The sequence below is a fragment of the Mirounga leonina genome, unplaced genomic scaffold (assembly GCF_011800145.1).
Source record: "Mirounga leonina isolate KUSES-001 unplaced genomic scaffold, KU_Mleo_1.0 Mir_82, whole genome shotgun sequence".
NCBI lineage: Eukaryota > Metazoa > Chordata > Mammalia > Carnivora > Phocidae > Mirounga > Mirounga leonina.
In genome coordinates this window covers 58,412,223-58,436,753 of record NW_023270825.1, presented here as the reverse complement: position 1 = coordinate 58,436,753, position 24,531 = coordinate 58,412,223, and the positions used below count along the sequence as shown (strand labels likewise).

Genomic DNA, 24,531 nt, shown 5'->3' with positions numbered 1-24,531 from the left:
TCTGCATTCATTTGGTCTTAATTTATATGCTATTTCTCTGTATGACTTAATGAGTGGATATATTTGGCATGAGATTCATTAACAAAAAGAAAAGATCTGAATACATATTATTTCTGTGCAGTCGGACTAGTGATTTTAACTTCATTTATATCTGTGTATGGGCTGATCAGTTATTCGTACAGCCCTTACTCATTCTCATTAAGCGCTCAGCTGAAGAAACCCTGAATCTACTAAACGGATGCCCGTTCTCTTTACTTCTCACTTCTCTGCAGTTAGCTTATTATATTCTTTTATTTACCTAGAGATGCTTTATTTTCCAATTCTCCGCTATTCCTTTTAAAGAAAATTGAATGTAATATTTATACTGATGTAATTATATTAACATCTTGCAGCATCTTCTTGTATGCTTTGGTAACATCAATAATCGTTTGTCTGGGTAGCTTTCAGCCTAGAAGCAGAGAAGTAGAATAATTATCAAGAATAATATTGTGATATAAAAATTATTTTTATTTACCCATTTAAGTATGTCTTAATTGATTTTTAGAAATGGTTATTTCTTATGGAGATTTTTGTTAAATAGATTATTGGTCAGGAAGACTACATATTTATGTTTCAATTATTTATTTTTATGTTTTTCTCAGTTTACACAAATCTTTATCCCAAGAAGAAAATCTGAAGGATCAGTTTAACCATACCCTTAGTACTTATGAAGAAGCTTTAAAAAATAGAGAGAACATTGTTTCCATCACTCAACAACAGAATGAGGAACTGTCTACCCAACTGCAGCAAGCTCTGACAGATCGAGCAAACATGGAATTAGAGCTCCAGCATGCCATGGAGGCCTCCCAAGCGGCCAATGACAAAGTGCAGAAGTAAGTAAAATGATCTTGCATGATTTCAAAAGCATGAAAAAAAACAAAACAAGAACACTTTTTTTGTAACTAAATAATAGATTATCTATTAGTCATGCTGTTAATGGTTTAAGACAAAAGTAGATTGAGCCAAATGAACTTTTTTATTTTTTAGATTGCCTATCATACCCATAGTTGGGGTCAAAAAGGCATTCACTTGGGAATCATGGTTACTATTGAGGGCAAACCACTTTTATTTAATAACTGATCTTCATTAGTTCCTGGAGGCCATACTATTAAAATCCTTTCATAGGTAATAGGTAAAGTTATTGGCAAGGGGATGAGGCAGTCAAGTAATCAACTTTACTCATTTAGCTTTGTAATAATCCTGCTTGAGTTGAGATCTTCTGTGATTTTGTAATCTGAGACCTCTAGGCACATAGAATAGTTACAGTGGAATTAATTTTCTTGTGTTGTTCTTCTGAAGTATTCAGGACAGCTTTTCACGGTGTATAATTACATTTGTTTATTTTCGATGATCTTTGCATAATTGTTATATTTTAAATAAAGCTACAAAATCAATCAGTCCTTACGATAGCTAGCAAAATGTTAACATAGGACATATCATACGAAGAAGTCACTTGTTAATTTAAGGGACTTGAACACTGTAGCAGAATTTCCTAAGGCAGCTTTAATGGAATGGAACTTGTCATTTTAACTGATCCTATCTTTATGTATTGTTAACAGCATTTTGTCATTCACACACTTAATTGCCTTCAATTCCTAAGACATATCTTTTTCCTTAATTTTTTTCAGTCTCACAGTATGAAGTAGTGCTAACTTCAAAGTTTCTTACTTCATACTACTTTTTATTTGAAAATAAATCATCTCAACCATTTCCCCAATATCCCTGAAATTATGTTTTGAATGGTAGCCCAAGGTCAGGTAAATCTGTAGTTAAGAACCATTTTAAAACAGATTAGGAATTATGCATATTAAAATCTTTACATAATCAAGGTACCTTGAAATTTATGATTTATGATTTATGGTAAGTATTCTGTTTTTTGTAGGTTTAAAGATTAGGTTTATGTTCAGTCAGAAACTATATCCAGTTATTCACAATGTACATTAACATTCTAAAAACACTAAGATACATAGGTGGATCTCATTTCATTGTAAATTACAAATCAGTAACTTTTGACAGTCAGGATATGTTAGCTGTATTTGCTTAAAGTCTACAAATAATTACAAATATCAAAGTTTTCTTTACATGTAATTCTTTAATTTTATATACATGACTAAAATTCCCTAAAACAGTGTTTCCCAGAGACCAATTAAATTTCCATAAAATCTTTGGAAATGTTGTCAACCTTTTATTTTTTAGATCTCATCAACTATTATTATTATTTTGTAAAAAATAATCTAAAGAAAACTTTATATTGATACAGAAATATATCAGTATTGAAGTAGAAATATCATCTCAGGTAATGCTTTAAGTTGAATAAGTTTAGCATTTGAAAAACTACTATCTTGTCTTATTCTTCACATTTAACCATGGACAGATCAAAAGGTTTTAATGGAATGACACCAAGCATTGGACAGAGTTTAAGTGAAACAGTTATGTCATTTAAATGTTAAATTTAAATGTTGAATCTTTTATTCTGATTTCCAGCAATAAGCCCTAGATGAAATATGATGAGGCTTTCCTGTTCATATTCAATCCGCTATATTTTTAATTGCCCTCAGTTGGGCAGTGTACCTTCACTGCAGTTAATGTGGGCATCAACCTATTTTATTGCATTTAAGAGGAAAACCTTCCAGGAAATCAACTTAAAAGACTTTGTTAGATGGTATTATATTCTCCATATCATCTGAAATTACTGTTATTAGCAATTATTTTTGAAGGTCCTTTGTAAATATGTCAGTATTCCAGGCAGTAATTACAATGTGAACTAAAAAGGTACACATTTTCCCTTTTCCTTTCACAATGAAATTTCTTGAATAACTGATCTATATTCAGTATCTAATTTTTCAATTCCATTTATTCCTGTGCTATTCAGTACACTCTGGCTAGCTTTTATACTGAAATTGTTCTTTTTAAGATTACCAGTAATTTCCTAACTATTAATCAGTGGCCCATTTTTAATTATATTTTTATTATAAAATTAACATATGATCATGGTAAACAATAAGTAAAGATGCTCCCATATCTTCAGTAATATAGCATAGTGGTTTAAAAGCTCAGGATCTGGATTCAAAATGCATAGGTATGTGAACTTGTACATTTTATTTTATTTTAAAACACTGTGCAAATGCAGATAATAACATATGGATAATAATACTCCCACCTCATAATGTTGTAAGAATTAGATGAGATAAACATGTAATGCCTTTAGAACAATGCGTGTTGCATCATCCCTTCTTCTCTTGCCATTTCACTCCACACTGTAATATCCCATTCTTCAGAAGGGCTCTATCTTTTCAAGACTAAATACCTTTACATATGTGGGTTCCTCTGGTTGGAGCCTTTTACCCTTTTCCCCATGAAAAACTTACTCATCCTATGAGATTCAGTGCAGCAGAGAGGATGGAGGCAGGCTTTGTAGTCAAGTCAGACAGACGTGTATTTCAATCCCTGCTTTCCTACTTACTACCTGTGAGATTTGGGGCAAATTACTTAACCTCTGGAAGCAAAAGTTCCTCAGTTGAAAAATTCAGACAGTATTACTGCTTTCACAGGCAGGTTTGATATGAGTAATAAACTGGATACCATGTAAGATACCTAGTTCAGTGCCAGTTATTTTATTATCAGCATGTTATAAATTATATTATTAGTATAATCATACTCATCAAACTAGCAAGACTAGTTCAAGTATCTCTTCTCTACAAAGTCTTCTTCAACTTTCCGGAAAGTTAAATATCACTCTCTTCTCTGTGTTTTCATAGTATGTTTGTTAAAAATTCCTCCCCTGAAAATAAAGCCTTCACTATTTTCCTGTGTCTCCTGTCTCAGTAATGGTCTTCAGCAGTTTCAGCACCATCCTTATTCCCTCACTCTTTCTTACTTTTCACATTCGCTTTGCTGTCAGTCTCTGTTTTCTGTACTGCCTATCATCTGATTCCCTCTATTCCATCCTCCCTTGTTAATTGCATTATTTCAGGCCCTCATCATCCTCCATGGAGACTATTGAAATAATCATAAAACTAGTTTATCTGCCTCTAGCTCTCAAGTGTCTCAAGTGTGTCAAGTGTGTCGCTGCCACTAGAGTTAATTTTTCTACAACTGAAATCAGGTTATATTACTTCCCTATTTAAAATCTTTCAGGGGCCCTTCATCCCCTACACACTATAGCATAAACGACTTAGCAGGGTAGATGAGGCCTTTCACCTTTCTGGCCTTCTCCCATTTTCTGGTATCATTTCCTCCACGACCCAACCACAGTATCTCTACTAGACAAGCTATTTCTTCTTCTTAAAGCATATTCCTCCCTTCTAGTACCTAGCCAAATATTTGTTACTCCTTAAAGTCCAGTCTTAACATTACCTCTGTGATGTTTCTTTATTTTTTTATTTTTTTCATAGCACTTAGTCCCTTATCTTTGTTAGAAGTCTTAATCATCTAGGTGTTACAATTGCTTTGTTTATCTGTTTCCTATCTGCTTCACTCCCTGCAAAATTACCCATCACTGAGCATTTCCAAGACATGGATGGTGTTCTCTTCATCTTTGTATCCACATCTCCTCCAAATAGTCACATAGATGCCTGCTGTAAAGTAGGTACTCTGTAAACATGAACAAATGAACTAGAGCAACTTAATAGGTTAATGGGATGACAGAATAAAGTAAAAGCAGGTCAGGTCAGGAATATACAGGAAAATTTCAAATGTGCTCTCATCTACTTTAGGCCCTAGATAAAAAATTTTTATCCCAACCCAGTACCCAATTTTAGTAGGAGAGTTTCATAGAAAAGTATGACTTTTGTGGCTAGTCCTTCCTGCCTCCCTCACTGGCACCACCACTCCTATAGTATCTGACTTTCTAGTGGGCTTTTCACCCTTGTCCTATGCACCAGCTTCCATCACGTTTAATTACACTGAAAAGATCTGAAATCTTCAGTAATAGTGGAGAGAGAGTATATACTATTTCTAATAATTTTAAATTTATATTTTATTTTATTTTATTTTATTTTATTTTATTTTATTTTATTTTATTTTATTTTATTTTAGAGTCAAATGAATTTCTTAAAATTTTTTAAATATAGGAGTATTCCTGAAGAGGAAAGTGGTGCAGAATTACCATCCATAAGCTAGCCAATATGTATAAGCAGAAACACTGATAGGGGAAAGTATAAAGAATGCCAGACCTCATTGTCCAAAAATTGCTTCTTGGCCCAGGCGTCATAAAGCCTAAAATTTCACCAGTGGAAATCCATTCCCTTGGGTTAAGCAAGGTTGAGGTACTTCTCTTTTAAAAATGTGTATGTTTGTGGAAGGAGAACACATTGCCATTTAGGTTTTAGGTTGCTTTTTGGCTGACCCTGGATGCACTTAGTTTTGGTGAGCTATGTGGAAGTAGAGGGAACCAAAGAGCAGGTTAAGAGCTTAGGAACTTTATAAGAGAAACTTCTCTTAATGATTCTGCCAAGGACCATCCATAATCCTTGTTTATTAAAGAGAAAACTGACACACAAATCCATTAAGTGATATTTTTATCATCACAAGAGATTTAAAACTCTGTTGTTCTTTATGCTATATTTTATTTCCCATCTTTCTATCTATAGATATGGTTCTTGTGGCCCAGAACAACAGTTTTCTGAAGGATCTTAAAAACATATTTGACTATACTTAACATACCTGAGCTACACATAATTACTTAAAAGTATTTACAACCAGGCTTATAAGGTTAGAAGATCTCAGAAGCTTCCAGATTTTACAGTAAAGTAACTTTTGTCACATAATCATCTTTACTATGGGCCAGATTTACACTGATATGATTCAAATCCCTCATAAACCATAACTGTATAATAAGTAGATCAGACAAAAAGATACAGGACAAAAATTCTAAACTTTTAAACATGTTTTCAAGAAAGAAGGTATCACTATCTAAAACTTTCTTTCTTTTCATACTTAAAAAAAATAAGTTACTTAAAATTTACATGTGTTCTAATTTCTAATTGCATAATTAAAATATCAAAGTTCAGCATAAAACATTTCCTTTTGAAATATAGGGCATCCTGAGCATCCTGAGAAAAAAAGAAGAAGGACTTGTAAGCTAACAAAAAGTCTTTCCTGCCTCTTGATCAAATACTGATTTCTATGAAGAAGTTGAGGTTACAAAGAAATTGTGAATTCTCAGCCTGGTTTCTCTGCTGATGAGTAAGGACTGTCTGTAGTTCCCTTCGAGGTGTCAGGGGAATCACCATAGTGTCACACAAGGGTTCTTAGCGTAGAGCAAACATACTTTCCACAAACTCAGCTGCTTAATCTGTTTGCAGGTTGAATTATAAAACAGGGTAGATGACTCTGAGTGCTGGGAAGGGGAACAGAACATTTCCACAGTTTCTTGGTTAGAAAAAACAAAAACAAAAAACCTGCCTTCTTTTCATCAAAAGACATCACTAAACTTTTTAGTTTTGTTGCTGGCTCCAGAATCTGATTTTAACCATAATGAAAACTAATTGTGGTAAAATATCCTTACATAGTTTAATACGAAAGGTGTTATAATTATATTGTCTTTTCACTAAAATTATTCTGCTTCTTGCCAATTTTACCTGTGATTTTTTTTTTTTTTAATAAATTCTTGGTTGGACTATAAGTAGCAAGGCAATGGTACACATGTCTGAGCACTTTATGAATGTTGATTGAATCAAAGAACAAGTTTCATAAATTCTCAACTCAGCATAAGGTTTAAATCATTATTTAATATAAAGTTGAAAATTGATCTTTATTTATTAGCATTATTAATAAATGGGAGGATTTAAAAATTCTGGAAATTGCTCTTCAAAATTTATTCTGTGTCTGAGATTTAAAAGCTCTGTGAAATAATAATACATACCTCAACACATAATGAGTCAAATAATTTATTTGTGATAGTTTATGTATGAGTAAACTTCCCAATCAGCTCTGGAAGGCACCTTCCAAATCTAGATCCAATTAGATATTGTCATATATATGTGGAAGATGGATTCAGATGACTCCTAAGCAATCATTGTAAGATGTACAGCATCTAACATGCTTAATTTTTATTCTTGAGCACATGATATGCTTTTTAAGAATTTAATATTCTGGATTTGTAAATCATAACACATGTTTTTAAATTAAATACATATTTAACTTATGAAATACAAGTCTTCTTATTCACTATCAAATAAGTATGTATTTTATAAAAAATTTAATTCCATTATATATTTGTATAGTGGATCACCTTTCTCATCCACTGAGTACATAAAGATTTCTTTAGAGCTACTTTTATTATTTATATATATATGTAAATATATGTATATATACACAGAGATACCTATCACATTTGATAGATATGAATTATATTAATCTCTTTATAAAAACTAGAGAGTTGGGCTTACACCTTTATCTTCAGGGAATGGCTCACTTTGACACAGAAAAGAAACATAGTGTTAATTTCTATGGCATTCCTCTCTACTAGGGAAGGATTAATGTAGGATTATTGAAATTGAAGCCTAACCCAAAACTTGAGAAATTCTAATGAAGTGGAAAGTAAAGGATGCAGGCTAAAGAAGAAAAGAAATTGTCTAAACCTAAGAATCTGCACTTTCTCTGATAAGTTTCCTTGTATAGTTAACTTTATGGAATGAATCCTAAAGAGCATGAAAGTAGGGACTAAAAAGTTAAATTACAACACAGCTGCTTACATTTGATCTGCTTCTTCACTTCAGAACCTATCTTCAAATAGGTGATCTAGAGTTGGGCTAATATAAACTTCTGCCTACTAAGATAGATAAAACATGTTTCAAATGAGTACAATGGAAAGGAATGAGAGAAAAAGAACAAAAAAGTAAAATATGGGAGAGATCCATGCTGTTTCAGTTTAAGACCAAATAAAATGCAGGAATTTTTGTTGTTTTTCATTAGTCCCAATATTACAGTAAGTAAAAGAGATAATGTCCCTGTTATTTTAGGGGAATTATAGGATCCACTTAATAATGATCATATATACTTTTTAACCAGAACTTGACAGGTTTAAAAAAAAACAAATGAGTTCTTATGCTCCAGAAACATTCAAATGTGATTTTCACAAATTTATATGAAATGTAAGTTCCTTAGAGTGGCCATATGCTCAGACAAGCATCCTTTTCCTTGGTTCTGTCCAAGCTCCAGGTAAGGCCTTCTTACTGTTTAACCCTTGACAGGCTACAGAGCTCCCGGGTACTTCTGTGAAGACAGGAGAACTCATTCATCCATCTTACCTGAGGATAGTTTTAGAAATTATAAAAAACAAGATATATAAAGTGATTTTAACTTTCTTACTTAATAGCACTAACAACCAGTGTACTTTAGAAAACTTTTGTAGTAATAAAGGGAAAAGGAAGCTATTATAAAAATTTGATTTTAAGAAATTTTCGTTATTCCTGCTTGGATGTTGCTTAGCCTCATTATGCTTGCCAGCTCACTCAGAACTTCCTCCTTTGCTTTCCCTGTTCTTAAACACATAGAAAATTTAATATATATGATGTACTTATCTATTAGTATAGAAAGGTCTACATTTTTATATAAATCGAGGTCCGGTTTTCTTTTAATAACTCCTCAGTATACTCATCTAAAATTTGATATATACTTCCCTACTAGGTACAGCTTTTTACCAAAATGTAATTAGAAAAAAACTAAATTCTACCCAAGAATAAGTAGAGATACCAATTTTACTTGGATTGTAACATTCCACGTTTAATTATTTCTCCCCACTAAGTCAGGAATTTGCCCATGTGCACATTTAGCCCTCGAAAAAAAAAAAATAAAAGAATCTTTCAGGGCACCTGGGTGTCTCGGTCAGTTAAGAGTCCGACTCTTGATCTCAGCTCAGGTCTTGATCTCAGGGTCGTGAATTCAGGTGCCATGTTGGGCTCCACAGTGGGTGTGAAGCCTATTTAAAAAAAAAGAAAGAAAGAAAGAATCTTTTGCTTATTTCAGTGTAGCTTTAGCTGGCAGTAAAATCATAAACATTGTCCATACATAAACTTCATTCTTGATCATTTATAGTTAAAAAGAAAAATATCATCCTATAACAATATAGTATGTAGTAGCAGCTGGAGTGATCTTCTTTCTTCTTCATACTGTTATATATTCTTAGGCAACTCAACAAATAGTTTTTTTTTTCTTTAGTTCTTAACCTAAGTATAAAGAAAAAAAGAGTTCCACTACTATCGATTACTTTGCCAGGTGTTTCTGTATAAAGACTGATTAAAAGTGAAAAATAAGGCTCTAGAAATTACACAGTGAACAGTATTTTGGAACTTACTAAACTTAATAATTTTAATTTTTTAATTTTTTGACATTTATACCATTCAAACTAATAGTCCTTGGGACATCATCATCATTTGACTTCTTCTTTTGCTGCATATAGCAGTATCCTAAAAGCATATGAAAGCATATATTATTTCTCTTTATGTTACCGTTTGCCATTTGACAAGCTACACAATGGTAAAATCTTGAAACATCTTCTTCCTTAAATTAATTTGCCTTCTGAGCTATGTATATTTCACATCAGTCTTCCAAGAAGTTCTCTACTACTGACTGGAGGGCCTAATCTTTCCCAGAGTGGTGGGAGTAGCACAGTTCAAGAACAAGAATGAATCTCTGTATAATCACACCACAATGTGAGGTGACCCTAAGACAGAGAACTGACCAGATACACATATGGGTTTTAGGAAGACTTTCTGATGCTCTTTTTTAACACAGCTGTGAGAAGAATGTGGCTAAGACCCAATAGTCATTCTTGAGTAGAGCTGGCAAAGGAAACCATGAGGAGAAGAGAATTTAACACATGGGTGTAAGAGAGCACGGCTTCATTGATGCGATCTGAGGGGAATGCCTAATGACTGGAAGAATCAAACTTGGCAATGAAAACACAAAGCTCTTTTCATCAATTCAAACGCAGACTCTAAAGCTGCAGATGGTCACCTCCAGCCTTGTCTATTCAGTGTGAGGTTTTATAAAATGGCACTTTGGTGAATACTAATAGATCAAAACAAAGATTTAATAACGTAAAGATGTGGTGTTCATTTTTAAATGAGTATACAGGTCAATGTCTCAGAAAAGGATAAAAAGAGTACCTTTTATATGTGGGTCTAAAGTCTTTTTGTTATTTTTCAACTTCAAAAATAAATGACATCTTTAACATACAGATTGTGTTTCATGAAAAAGAGTTTACATTATGAAAAAGAGACCAAAATCAGGGTTTATATTTCAGTTACTGATTTCATTGCTTTTGTTTGAGAATTCTCAATTTATAATGTCTGTTAAGGTCATTCTTTAATTTTCCTTGAAGCTCACTTGATAGGATAAATATATATATTATCATTTACTAGGATGAATCAATCTAATTAAAAATTTAGGCCAAAATATTTTATACTTGAAATAGAACTTTTTTCCCTATCTTTTCAGAGGATGCTAAGAGACATTGTTTAGTACAAAGGAAGCCTTTGAACTTTAATGCAGTCTTGAAAGTACATTTTTGCTACTTTGTATTTGATTTTCTACAATTTTACAAATTCCTAATAATTGTTTATATATGAAAAGTTAATTCACTGTATTCTAACTTGTTACTGCTTACGTAACTGAATCTTACTTTGAATTAAAATATGGTATATTTTTCCAGAATAAATTACGTTATTAGACGTGATTAGCACTTTATAGTTTGTAAAATTCTTGAGCTAAACCCCCCCATAATTAAGCTTTACTATCCAAAATAAGCTTAACATACGAATTTCAATAACTCATTAATAGCTTTCATATTTCTACTACTTGTGAAGTAAATATAACTAGTAAGTCTGTATGCCTACTACTTCTTATCTAATAAGTGCCATCAATATATAATAAATTAAAGCACTAGAATTGAATGTTAAAGGGGAGGGAACTTAGTATCTAGTAGAGATATCAGTGAACTAACAGGACCCTTGATTGTCATTAACTGAGTATGTAGAAGTCATTAAACTGTGTTTCTTCTCAGTGTCCTCATCTGGAAGGTAGAACTGATATACTTGCCCTATACTTCAAAACATGGCTGTGAGGATCAAATAAGATGCATGTGCATAGAAGTATTTTGAAAAGTATAATGTGCTCTATAAATGTAAGCCATTGACTAAAGAGTATCTTGTAATACGTGTCATAAATAAAAAATTATAATCACCTTTTGGGAACTAGAAATAGTAAGTGAGAAAAATGATAAATTTTAGCCTCAGAGACATAAAATAAATACCACGTAACTTTGGAAAAAGAGATTCTTCACAAACATCTTGGAAACTGGAAGTAAAAAGGATTCTATGCATTCTCATACATTACTGGTAAGAATGCAAAATGGTAAAACGCCTGTGGAGGAGAATTTTATAATATCTAACAAAATTACACATGCACTTACACTTTGACTAAGGAAAATTGCTTCTAGGAATCCATCCTGAATATATACCTCCATGAATATGAAGCAACATAGGAATTACAGGATTGGTTTTTTGTTTGTTTTTTAAAGATTTATTTAATTATTTGAGTGAGAGAGAGAGAGACACTATGAGCGGGTGGGGCAGAGAGAGAAGGAGAGAAAATCTCAAGCAGACTCCGTGCTGAGTGAGGAGCCAGATGCAGGGCTCGATTCCAGGACCCTGAGATTGCGACCTGAGCTGAAACCAATAGTTGAGGCTCAACCAACTGAGCCATCCAAGCGCCCCTACAGGATTGCTTTTATTTATTTATTTAAAAAGGTTTTATTTATTTGAGAGAGAGACAAAGATAGCGACAGAGAGCACGAGTGAGATGAGCTGGGAGGAGAGGGAGAAGCAGGCTCACCACTGAGCAGGGAGCCCAATGCGGGACCCGATCCCAGGACCCTGGATCATGACCTGAGCCGAAGGCAGACGCTTAACCAACTGAGCCACCCAGGCACCCCCATGACTGTTTTTAATAGCAAACAGAAGCAATCCAAATAGGAGAGTAGTTGAATAAACTATGACATATTCACATAGTGGAATACAATGCAAATGTGAAAAAGAGAGAGAGAGAAAAAGAAGGAAGGTCTATAAACTGATATTGAGTGATTTCAGGACATATTCCTAACTGAAAAAAAAAATCAAGTACTTATAATATCCTACCTTTTATGTGAAAAATAGGCATAAAAGGGATAGGAAGGATAAACCCACAACTAATGAATTACTAGCATTTGTGGAGGTAGATGGGAAAGAGATAGCTCCTAGGTCTGGAGAAGGGAAAGTACAGTGAGTCTAGAGTATCTTTTCATACCAGAAAGCAAGTACTCAAAGACTAACAGGGTCGTGTGAAAGGACACAGAAGCCAGCATGGAAAGGTTCCCACTGACCAAATTTGGTCAAATTTTATCAGTATTAGAGTAGATACTAATCCTTTCTTTATTTAAATTTTGATATTTTGTTTATCAAGTAATTTTTGTGTTAACTTTGATTTTTTAAAAATATTGATTGACATTATTATTTATTTTGATTACTGAGGTTTTTTTGTACCCCCTTAAATTTTTTACCTGAATTGAGTGCTCCATTCATCTCACCCCAGTTCTAGCCCTGAATACTCTATAAAAGATGAAAAAGACACTGCTGGAGGAAAAAAGAAAACACTCCTGGTTTACCGTTATTCAAAAAATAATAATGAAAACTTACTAAGTTACCCTAGCTTGTATGATTTCTACTGACTGGTGTTTCATATTAAGAAATGATAGTACTATAATAGAGCTGAACAGCTGTGGTTCTTCCACCCTATGGGATTTCACCAGGTTTTTCATTGTATACTATCCAGAGTATCTACCATTGTCTGACTTTCTGTTTCCTATGTCATGTTCATTACCTGCACCACTTCTGTCAATTGTTGCTTTGTCTTTATTTTGATCATCTGTGTAGATCAGTCGTCATATCTATCAACAGTAGGGTGGTCCTGATGGCATTCTAGACCCAAAATGTTTATTTCCATTTGAGAATGTATGGTTTTTATGAATCAAACATAAATCAGGTAGAGAATATTACTGTGACGATGCTAGCTTAGTAAGTTGAATATTACTTTTACTTTGTAGGCCCTTGGCTTAGTCTGAAGTTTGAAGGTGCATTGAATATTATCTCCACTAGTCTCCCAAAGGATGTTGCCAGTCTTTTGAATTAAACTTGAATAAGGTTGGTTTGTATTCCCTGTTAATCAAAATTTGAAATGTTGACATTAGAAAATTTCATTCAGTGCTAATTATATATGACTTTTATGAAAGTTAGGAAGGAAAGAATCCTACATTTTAAAGTTTAGTATCAGCTTAAAGCCCTATGAAAACAATAGTGAGTAGCTTAATAAGCCATCTTAATAAGATACCTTAATAAAACTAACCGGTTATTCTAGGTTGCTGCGTTTCACTTGGCAGTATGAATATCAGTGACTCGCTTCCTCCATCATTAATTGAAACTTTTCTGGGTTTAAAATGATGAAAAAACTCAGCAGTGTTACAGCAGTGTTTCCCAGCCTTTCTTGACTCTTGAATCCCTTTGGTAGTAGTACATATTCTCTAAGTAGAATTGTGAGCATCCCTTTTGGTTGATATAAGAAAAAGAAGTTAATTTGCATTGATTTATAATTTTATTTAAGTACAACCTTTAATATTCATAATATGTAACACCACATGGTATTTGACTTACTTCAACCATGTGAGAAAGAGCATAATTTATTAAGTTTTATTATGGTGTATTGTTTGGTTTAAGGACAAAATGCATATTAAAAAGTAGATTAAAATTTAGTAATATTAAATAACTGCTTGTGAGATGATATTTGGAATTCTTAACATTCTGCCTTTAAAAGGAAATAATAGAAGCATCCATTTGCTGGAATATTTCCACAAATAACACATTACAGATATTTTGATCTTTACTTCCATATAAGACTAATTAAGTTTAATTATCATTCCAATATTTTTTGTTCTTAACTTTGTTTTCTTTAAGTAACACCTACTAAATAAGGTGATGTGAGTAGTTTGATCAAAGGAACACAATTTAGAGAGCTGGTGAAGAGAATCTTGAGGTAAATTTACAGATTTATGCCCCACATTAATTTGTGTTTCAGCATCAGTGTACTTTCTCCTTCCTCTAAGTATTCAGTGGTCCATTACAGGTGGAAATTAAACAATTTACAACTGAGGAAAAAAAATAGAGTCAAAACAACATGTTGACCAGCTATGCTCAACTGAGGGATTAAGTCATGAACATGCTATGCTGATCTTTGCTTAACCTCCACCTTGCTCATTCATATGCACTCACAAGTTATCAAAGTAATCCACTTTAAAAGGCAAAATAAAATAACATAAAAGGCAAAAATGCTTAATAATGATTTTATATTTTGATTTCAAAAATAGAACTCAGTACAGACATTACCACCTTTGACTACATGATCTCCTATGAATTTTTAAATTACAAAAGGAAAAAGTGATGCTTTAGAGAATTTCATTATATAGTTTTGCACACCTTTTTTACTCTTGTCAATTTTAACACACTTTATATTGCTTAAAAAACATTTATTTTCTCAAAAAATGTATTTTAAAATACTTTCATTATTTGTTAACCACCCCCCAACACATAAAAAGTCCAATAAATTACCTGAGTTAGTTAAATTAGGATATAAATTATTGAAAGAAAAGAATTGCTTGCTGGAAAAAGTGTGTATTGCAGCATACTAAATAAATGTTACTGATTTCTTTACATATCTTCAAATAGAACATTTTTCAAAAGAAATTTAATTCATTATAGAATAATTAACTGTATACTTTTAAAAATTAAGTAAATGTTTTTCTCATCATGAGTAAAGTATACAACTCTAAGACCTGATTTGCTTGTGTTAGTGGACTTGCTAATATTAGTCTTTGCTGGTCTAGCTTATACCGTTTATCTTTCCTATGCCAACACTCTAATTTTGCTCTGAAGTATTCTACAACTTGCTGTTATATGATACTAGCCCCAGAGCTAACTCTTCCAGTTTATGAGTATGCATAGTATATTCTGTAACTAATAAATCAATAAGGCCTTTTTGTAATGTACAAACTCCTATCTCCATGAAGCAATTATAAGCAAACTGCAAATGAACACATGAGTCCAAGAAAGTATGCTGTGATTATATTGACTCTGAAAACATTTGTCTTTCGTAGAATACAACATTTATTGTGTGGTATAAATTGGTCATAGTGTTGCTCATAATTTTTTTAATAATAAATCCAGTGAATAGTTAAAAACAATAAAAATGTTTATATCCTAGGAATACACTTTAATTATTCTGAGGAGCTACATGTTAGTGGTATCTTTGAACAAATTAATAAATATGAATCATATTTCTTATTTAGGGAATGAAACTGAGACCTGTTAATAAAATTTTTATCCTTAGTAATTGAATTTTATATTGGTTTCATACATTTTCTGTATCATATTATGATGGATAGCAAAAATGCATTAAAAACTTTTAAATAACATTTAAGTAACAATTTAAACACTACAAACTCTACATTGATTAGGTAAATGTGTTTAAAAGAGAATAAGATGAAAGCATTGAAGAATTTACTTTAGCAATCATGTCATCTTGCTCATTTTAAAATAATTCCTGCTTAATGTAATGTTTCATTACTCAGTGAAATTTGATCAAGTCTAAGATTGTACTTCCATAAAACATAGCTTTGATACTGTTTTCCTGAAAGATTTTATTACTTTCAGAAATAGCCCTTTTGACTACTCGTGACTGATTGTATTTATTATTGGTTTAATTGATGTAGATGTCCTAATTAGTTATTATAAAGTGAAAACCTAAATACAAGCCATTATAGTTGCGTTGGTTGAGGAGTAAACAGATGAGTTATAGTAGCCATGCCAAATATAAATAGATTTTTTTTCTGATCTCAAAACTGATGTTTCATTCTAAATAAAAAAGATGAAGGAGAATATTCCTAATGAATAAAAGGCCATCATTTAAATATTTTCCCATTTATAATTACAATAGCACTATCTTGAACAATTTTATTCATGTCTTCATTCAACAAATATTTTTTAAACAGCTACCATGTATCACGTAGTGACACTGTTAAGAGAAGAAGCTGGGACCAGAAGTATAAGTGGGGATTGGTCAGGGGAAAAGCTTCCATGTAGAAGCCAAAGCAAAGAACTTGGCACATTTGATACACTGAAGGAAGATCTTTGCGGCCAGAGGGCAGCTTGGAACATAAAAGGAGGATGGAGTTCTATGCAGTCAGAGCTTGAAGAACCTTGGGACCCTTGTTGTTTTTCTCCATTAGTTTCCATCTTTAAATTTTATCTTACAAGCAGTGGAAGTCATTGATAGATTTTAATCAGGGGACATAGTCTCATTTGCATTTCTAAAAGATTTAAAGGCTGCTGTGTGAGGGATAAATTGCAGTGGGACAAAAGTGGAAGTAGAGAGACTCATTAAGAAGGAATGGCACTGGGGAGAGATTGTAGTGGCTTGGACCAGGGGAGTGTCCTTGGAGATAGAGAGAAGAGGGACTTGAGAGCTGCGTGGCATCCAGACAGTAGCCTTTTTGAATGGGATGCAGGATATCAAGGAGAACTCCCAAATTTGTGTCTTGAGCAACCTGATAGTCGGAAATACTATTTATTAAGAACAGAGTTGAAATGGAAAGACATTTTTAACAAGTTTGAATCATATGTGAGACATCAAGTAGGTATCCTTATTGATATCTTGCTTTCTCAAAGGACTTACACTTATAACAGATAATCCTTCAAATTGTGAATAAGTCCATTTAGGAAAATACTTGGGATTTATATTAGTTATATTTATTATAAAAAATCCTAATGAAAAGAGGATTCTCTTGTATGCTAATCATACCCTGAGGCTATATGAGGCCAGGTAACATCCTGTGATGTGTTTGATGTCTACAATACCAGGCATGATCCAAGAACACTAATTAGTATATTTTTCCTTCCAATAGTATAGATCATTTTTATCTAAGTTTTCATCGAACCATCTTGCAAAGAATTAGATTAGGTTTTAAAACTCTGTCATTCGGGGCGCCTAGGTGGCTCAGTTGGTTAAGCGACTGCCTTTGGCTCAGGTCATGATCCTGGAGTCCCGGGATCGAGTCCCACATCGGGCTCCCTGCTCAGCAGGGGGTCTGCTTCTCCCTCTGCCCTCTTCCCTCTCGTGCTCTCTGTCTCTCATTCTCTCTCTCTCAAATAAATAAAATCTTTAAAAAAATAAATAAAATAAAACTCTGTCATTCGTACATATGTGTCAATATTTTGTACAAGAAATCTTCTTTGCTATTTGTATTTCCTGCCAATAATGAACTTTATCATATTAAAAGATATAATGGATACATATTAACCAGACAGGTATATAATTTGAAACCATAATGTTATGTTGTATTTTGTTTCAGAACAAAAAATGTTTTGCTTTTGAGATTTATATTAGTTTAGTTATCTATTGCTATGTAACACATTACCCCAAAACGTAGTGCATTAAAATAATTACTATCTCACAGTTTCTGTGGGTCAGGAATCTCAGTGCAGCCTAACTGGGTCCTCTGACTCTGAGTCTCTCACAAGCCTGCATCATCTCAAGGCCTGACTGGTAAAGATCTACTTTCTAGATGATTCACATGGCTGTTGTCAGGATTAAGTTCTCACAAGCTGTTAGACTAAGGCCTCAGTTCCTCCCACACTCAAGACTTCAAGGCCTTTGGTTCCTTGTTATGTGGGCCTCTCCATTATAGCATCTCACAGCATAGCAGGTGGCTTTATCCAAAAGAACAAGCAAGGGAGCGAGAGAGAGTGAGTTAGCTGAATGGAAGTCATAGCCTTTTGTTACCTAACCACAGAAGTAATATCCCATCATTTTTGCCATATTCTGTTCATTAGAAGCAAGTCAGTAGGTCCAGTCCACACCAATGGGGAGGCGATTACACAGCGGTGTGAATACTAGGAGGTAGGAATCATTGGGAGCCATGTCAGAAGTTGCCTTCAACAAAGTTTTTTTTTAAGTTAAGTTACTTTTATTGGGCCTAATGTAGCTGAAAATTGGTGGTCTGTAAGACATTCAGTTAATCATATTGCTTTATGACCAGTGACAGTTGTGGGAAAATGAACAACCACAGTCTGACCTTAGGATACCATCACAATCCTCTGAAAATCTACAAGAGCCTATCTAAGGAAACCAAAGGTCATGGCAGGGTCAAAACTTCTAAAGAAACCAAAGTCTGACCCAAAATTAAGTACCAAAAATCATACATATTCAGAAACTAATAGATCTTGAACAGGGCAGTTAGTTGGATCTGTGTGTGGTGCTCTTAGTTCTGGATAGCTTCCTACTTACAAATTTCAAGTTTAAAACTCTAAGTTCAGCTAGCTAATGTAAGAAACAAGGAAGGAGGAATTAGATTTTTACTTCTTTTAAATGAAGGTGAACACAGAGAATCTGAGTCAAGATTTAAGCCAGCCCTACTAGTAAAAATGAGAAAAATAAAATAATGGCCCAGGGGTTGGGGGAAACACTCAGCTATGGTAAATGTAGAAAACCAGTCTATATTATTTGAATGTATGTTGAAGTGTAGCAATTGTATTGACACTTCAAATCCATTTATTATTGATATTGATGCTATGACTGATGTTAAGCATAGTTTAAAAAATTCAATAGCGATGGAAATTCAGTAAAAAATTAAGTTATCAAATATATGTATTTAAACACTGAAGCTTATTTTTAAATGACAAGGCATTGTAATAATTAACATGAAAGATTACCAAAAATAAGCTGAATAATAAAAAGTGTGATTATTACTATAATAGAAATGTCAGTGAGTGGACAGCCATTAAAATATTTTGGTAAAATCATACTAAAAGGAGATTTAAATAATGAAAGAGAATAGTACCTGCAGAGCTTTAAATAATGAAAGAGAGTAGTACCTGCGCTTTTCTATGTACTTTGGATTATCTGAAGGTACTTAGAATATTTTTTGAAACTATTTCTTCTGCTCTCCCATTCAAATATTATTTTAATCAAGTATATGCTGTTCATCAAGCATTGAGGTAGACACTGGGTATCTACCCAGCGGATATCACAGGTAAATAAGATTAAAGGCAGCATCATCTGCCATCACTGAGTTTATTATAATCTGGGAACGGATATTGACAAGTAAACAATAATTATAATAGGAGAAATATATGATATTGTAGGGGCACTAGGAAAACTTGGGTCAGTCAAGGAAGGTTTTATAGTAGTAAAAAGCATGCATGTTCCATTAACTCTGTGGGTTATGTTTCTAGTCTTTTTTTTTTTTTTTTAATTTTATTTATTTGACAGAGAGAGAGAGAGCACAAGCAGGGGGAGAGGCAGAGGGAGAAGCAGACTTCCCACTGAGCAGGGAGCCTGATGCAGGACTCCATCCCAGGACCCTGAGATCATGACCTGAGCTGAAGACAGACTGCTTAACTGACTGCGCCACCCAGGCACCCCATGTTTCTAGTCGTGATTACCAGTTAGAAGAACATGCTGTAGAAAAGGGTCTAAAATTGAAGATTCAACCTCTTCCCCAAAATATGATTTTGAAGTATCAGATATGCAATGGCATATGTACAATATTCACTGACTAAAGAAATAACACACAGAACCTAAATAGACCCACATCCTTCATTTAAAGCCCTTGGGGCTATACGTTGTGTTTCAGAGTTTAGAATTTTTCAAATTTTATAAAGGTAAAATGATATATATTTTCTCTTTTATTATGTAACACCAATTGTTCTAGAGAAGCACAATTTAATGAAATATATGAATTGTCACCCTTGATCAGGTTTTCCTGCTACATGAGTTTGCAGCAAACTTATAAAAGTCTTTTGGCTTTTAGAAGCTTTATGAATTTTGGAATTACACATTAAAGGATTTCACATGAATATAGCCTCCTTTTCCATAAAAAGGTAGTTGGACCTGATAAATTAACAAAAAGGATACCTGGTGAAGATTTTACATTATTGTTATACCTTTAATACCAATCACTGAAATTAAGGGGAAAGATCTCACCACTCCTCTATGATGGTATATTGACTATTCCTCAGTAGTGGTGAGTATCAGTGGAAAAAAGTAGAGAATATTTCTAATGGCTGCTTTAAAAGAGTATGTCTAAGAGATTATGGCATATCAAAAGTCGTTTAATTTTTAGGGACAGAAGAATCACAAAAGAGTGAGAACTACTTTAAAATAGGAACTTTAATAATTTTATTGAATATGAGCCTCTCCAAGCTAATATTTATGCCAAAGCTGTGGTCAGGGTAGTTGCATATATGCTGCTTTATAATACCAGTGGATGCAGTAACTTAATGGACTAGGCTGAGTTTATTTTCAGGAATTTGTCACAAGTGGGAACTTTTTACATTTCAACATTTTCTCCAAAACTTTATTTCACTGTAGTTAAAGTTTTTTCCTGGAATTTCGTAAGTCAACTAAGTTCCATGTTTAGTGAGATACATAACCACCTATTAGTTGGGTTAAGTAAAAAGAACACACATTAAAGATTTTTTGAAAGAGGGGTTTGTGGTTTTATCTGGAAAAGATGTCCTTTTATTACAAGCTCCAGCTAGCTTTTGAGGACTGGGCCACTAAAGGAGAAGACAAACTATAGAAACAATTAAAATTATTTTTTAGATCATCAGGTTTTCATTGGAGCCCAAATGCAAGCTGTTTTGGCCTACTCCCTAAAGACTTTTTTCCTCACAATTCTGTGAATGTGATCACTGTTTTAAGCAAAGCATTTTGCCTATCATGAATAAGGATTTATACCGATGTGGGCAAGAAAAGTCAAGGCAAATGTGTATGTTTTCATAGTGCTGAAAAAATTAACTTTGAAATTATAGTCTCTAAAATATCAGCTTCCTTACAGACTTTCAAAAATATAAGCACCAATTATTAATTTCTAGCCAATGCAAAACATTATAAAATTATAATTTAAATCTTTAAATTGCTCTATTACGTCTTTTACAGACTAGAGTGCAAATTCTGTGAGAAAAGAATTTGGGCTGATTAGGGTTTGTTTGTTTTTTTAATGTGCTGTTACAAACAATGTTACAAGTGAGCAGCCTTCTTTAAACATATTTGTATGTAGTTTTTCAATAGATCGATAGGATAAATTTCTATAAATGAAAAAAACGTAAGTTTCAAAAAAGTGTGCTTTTTTAAGTGTAAGTATTGCTAAATTGTTTTAAAAAGTTATATTGACAACTAATAATTTATAAGAATGCTATTTCCCCAAGCTTTACTACTATTTAATATTATTAAGGTTTTTAATCTTCCAATCTGAAAGATAAAATATTACATCTCATTTCAATACGCACTGCTTTAATTACAAATGAAATTAAGCAGCTTTATATATTTTTATTTACAATATATTTTTCTTATTTGAACTGCCTGTTCATGACTTTTTCCCATTTTTGTATTGGATTGTTTATTGATTTTTAAGACCTCTTAGGATAGTAAATATATCAGCTTCATATTAAATGTACTGTGAACATCTTTCCTCATTTAAAACTTTGCTTACGTTATTTTTTTTTCAATAGAGAAGTTGTGTCTTTTTTCTTTTACAGTGTCAGATTTGTTATATTGGAGGTATTGTATGATAACTAAGGCAGCTTGCCATCTCTTGAGTTGCTTATTTGAGGTTTTTTGTTATTATTATTTATGATTATCTGCCTAGAAAAAGCATTAGAAATATTTATAGCCATGCCTTTGTGTTCTTTTTTTCTTTTATTTATTTTTTATTTTTTATTTTTATTTTTTTTAAAGATTTTATTTATTTATTTACTTGAGAGAGAGAGAGAGAGAAAGAGAGAGAAACAGCATGAGAGCGGAGAGGGTCAGAGGGAGAAGCAGGCTCCCCGCTGAGCCAGGAGCCCAATGTGGGACTCAATCCCAGGACTCCGGGATCATGACCTGAGCTGAGGGCAGTCGCTTAACCAACTGAGCCACCCAGGCGCCCCTCTTTTTTTTTTCTTTTAACAAAAGATTGTTTTTATTAGTTAGTAGTCCAGTGGGTTTTTATACCTTAATACTAATTCAGGTTGGTGTATCTTTGCAAATAAGCTATTTAGTCATGTTCTTCAGCTATAAATCTCCCCTTCCAAAGTAAATATCCTGCATGGATAGAACAAACAGGATCAAAACACAATGAGAGGCTTGAGTACTTAGATGCTGGATTGGCTTCATTAGGGTGTGGGAGATGAAAGGGAAGTACCTGAGAGAGCCTTGACTGTGTAAGGAAATCTGTCTCTTTTAATTCAAATCATCTTGTTAAATATTGTAAATACTTAACAAAATTATACAGCCTTAATATGTGATGTTAAAAAACAATGGAATAAATCTTTGTAGAGCATACATCCCCTTAATTTATTTTTCTGGGAAATTCCTAGCTATGAGAGATAAAATTATAAAACTGTGAATAGTGTATCGGGGCACCTGGGTGGCTCAGTCGTTAAGGGTCTGCCTTTGGCTCAGGTCATGATCCCAGGGTCCTGGGATCGAGCCTCGCATCAGGCTCCCCACTCAGCGGGAAGCCTCCTTCTCCCTCTGTCTGCCACTCCCCCTGCTTGTGTTCCTTCTCTTGCTGTGTCTCTCTCTGTCGAATAAGTAAATAAAATATTTAAAAAAAAAAAAAACTGTGAATAGTATACATACTGAATGTAAATACTTTACAGCCACATATAACTTTTTTTTTACATTTTTAAAATTTTATTATGTTATGTTAATCACCATACATTACACCATTAGTTTTTGATGTAGTGTACCAGGTCTCAACATCTAAAAGTCCCAAAGCCCTCTCCCTATTAACAACAACCTAAAAAAAAAAAGGAAATGACATTGTCTGAAAACATAGCTGTCAGTACTGATCTTTTAAATGTTTATACAGTTGCTTTGCCAATCTACTGTCGAGTCGTAGATGGCATTTTTATTCACTCCACTTTTTTTTTTCATTTTTTTATTTTTATTTTTTTTATTCTTATGTTAATCCCCATACATCATTAGTTTTAGATGTAGTGTTCCATGATTCATTGTTTGTGCATAACACCCAGTGCTCCATGCAGAATGTGCTCTCCTCAATACCCATTACCAGGCTAACCCATCCTCCTACCCCCCTCCCCTCTAGAACCCTCAGTTTGTTTTTCAGAGTCCATCATCTCTCATGGTTCGTCTACCCCTCCGATTTCCCCCCCTTCATTCTTCCCCTCCTGCTACCTTCTTCTTCTTTTTTTTTTTTTCTTAACATATATTGCATTATTTGTTTCAGAGGTACAGATCTGAGATTCAACAGTCTTGCACAATTCACAGCACTTACCAGAGCACATACCCTCCCCAGTGTCTATCACCCAGTCCCCCCATCCCTCCCACCCCACCCCCCACTCCAGCAACCCTCAGTTTGTTTCCCGCAATTAAGAATTCCTCATATCAGTGAGGTCATATGATACATGTCTTTCTCTGTTTGACTTATTTCGCTCAACATAATACCCTCCAGTTCCATCCACGTCGTTGCAAATGGCAAGATCTCATTCCTTTTGATGGCTGCATAATATTCCATTGTATATATATACCACATCTTCTTTATCCATTCATCTGTCAATGGACATCTTGGCTCTTTCCACAGTTTGGCTGTTGTGGACATTGCTGCTATAAACATCGGGGTGCACGTACCCTTTCGGATCCCTACTTTTGTATCTTTAGGGTAAATACCCAGTAGTGCAATTGCTGGATCATATGGGAACTCTGTTTTCAACTTTTTGAGGAACCTCCATACTGTTTTCCAGAGTGGCTGCACCAGCTTGCATTCCCACCAACAGTGTAGGAGGGTTCCCCTTTCTCTGCATCCCCGCCAACATCTGTCGTTTCCTGACTTGTTAATTTTAGCCATTCTGACTGGTGTGAGGTGGTATCTCATTGAGGTTTTGATTTGGATTTCCCTGATGCCGAGCGATATTGAGCACTTTTTCATGTGTCTGTTGGCCATTTGGATGTCTTCTTTGGAAAAATGTCTATTCATGTCTTCTGTCCATTTCTTGATTGGATTCTTTGTTCTTTGGGTGTTGAGTTTGATGAGTTCTTTATAGATTTTGGATACTAGCCCTTTATCTGATATGTCATTTGTAAATATCTTCTCCCATTCTGTCGGTTGTCTTTTGGTTTTGTTGACTGTTTCCTTTGCTGTGCAAAAGCTTTTTATCTTGATGAAGTCCCAATAGTTCATTTTTGCCCTTGCTTCCCTTGCCTTTGGCGATGTTTCTGGGAAGAAGTTGCTTCGGCTGAGGTCAAAGAGGTTGCTGCCTGTGTTCTCCTTTAGGATTTTGATGGACTCCTGTCTCACATTGAGGTCTTTCAACCATTTGGAGTCTATTTTTGTGTGTGGTGTAAGGAAATGGTCCAGTTTCATTCTTCTGCATGTGGCTGTCCAATTTTCCCAACACC

The 24,531-nt window shown here is 33.7% G+C and overlaps 1 protein-coding gene across 8 annotated transcripts in view; it reads left to right on the top strand.

The window, feature by feature from the left end:
• Nucleotides 1-24,531, top strand: part of MIPOL1 (mirror-image polydactyly 1) — a 321,775-nt gene that overhangs the window by 272,129 nt on the left and 25,115 nt on the right. For 7 of the 8 annotated variants that reach the window (XM_034992341.1, XM_034992340.1, XM_034992339.1 and 4 more), the window contains one exon: nt 642-872. In XM_034992341.1, the coding sequence (XP_034848232.1) occupies nt 642-872 (231 nt within the window). Of the gene's footprint in view, nt 1-641; nt 873-13,123; nt 13,221-24,531 lie in introns of all 8 variants that reach the window. The other variant, XM_034992342.1, reaches the window with a different exon arrangement.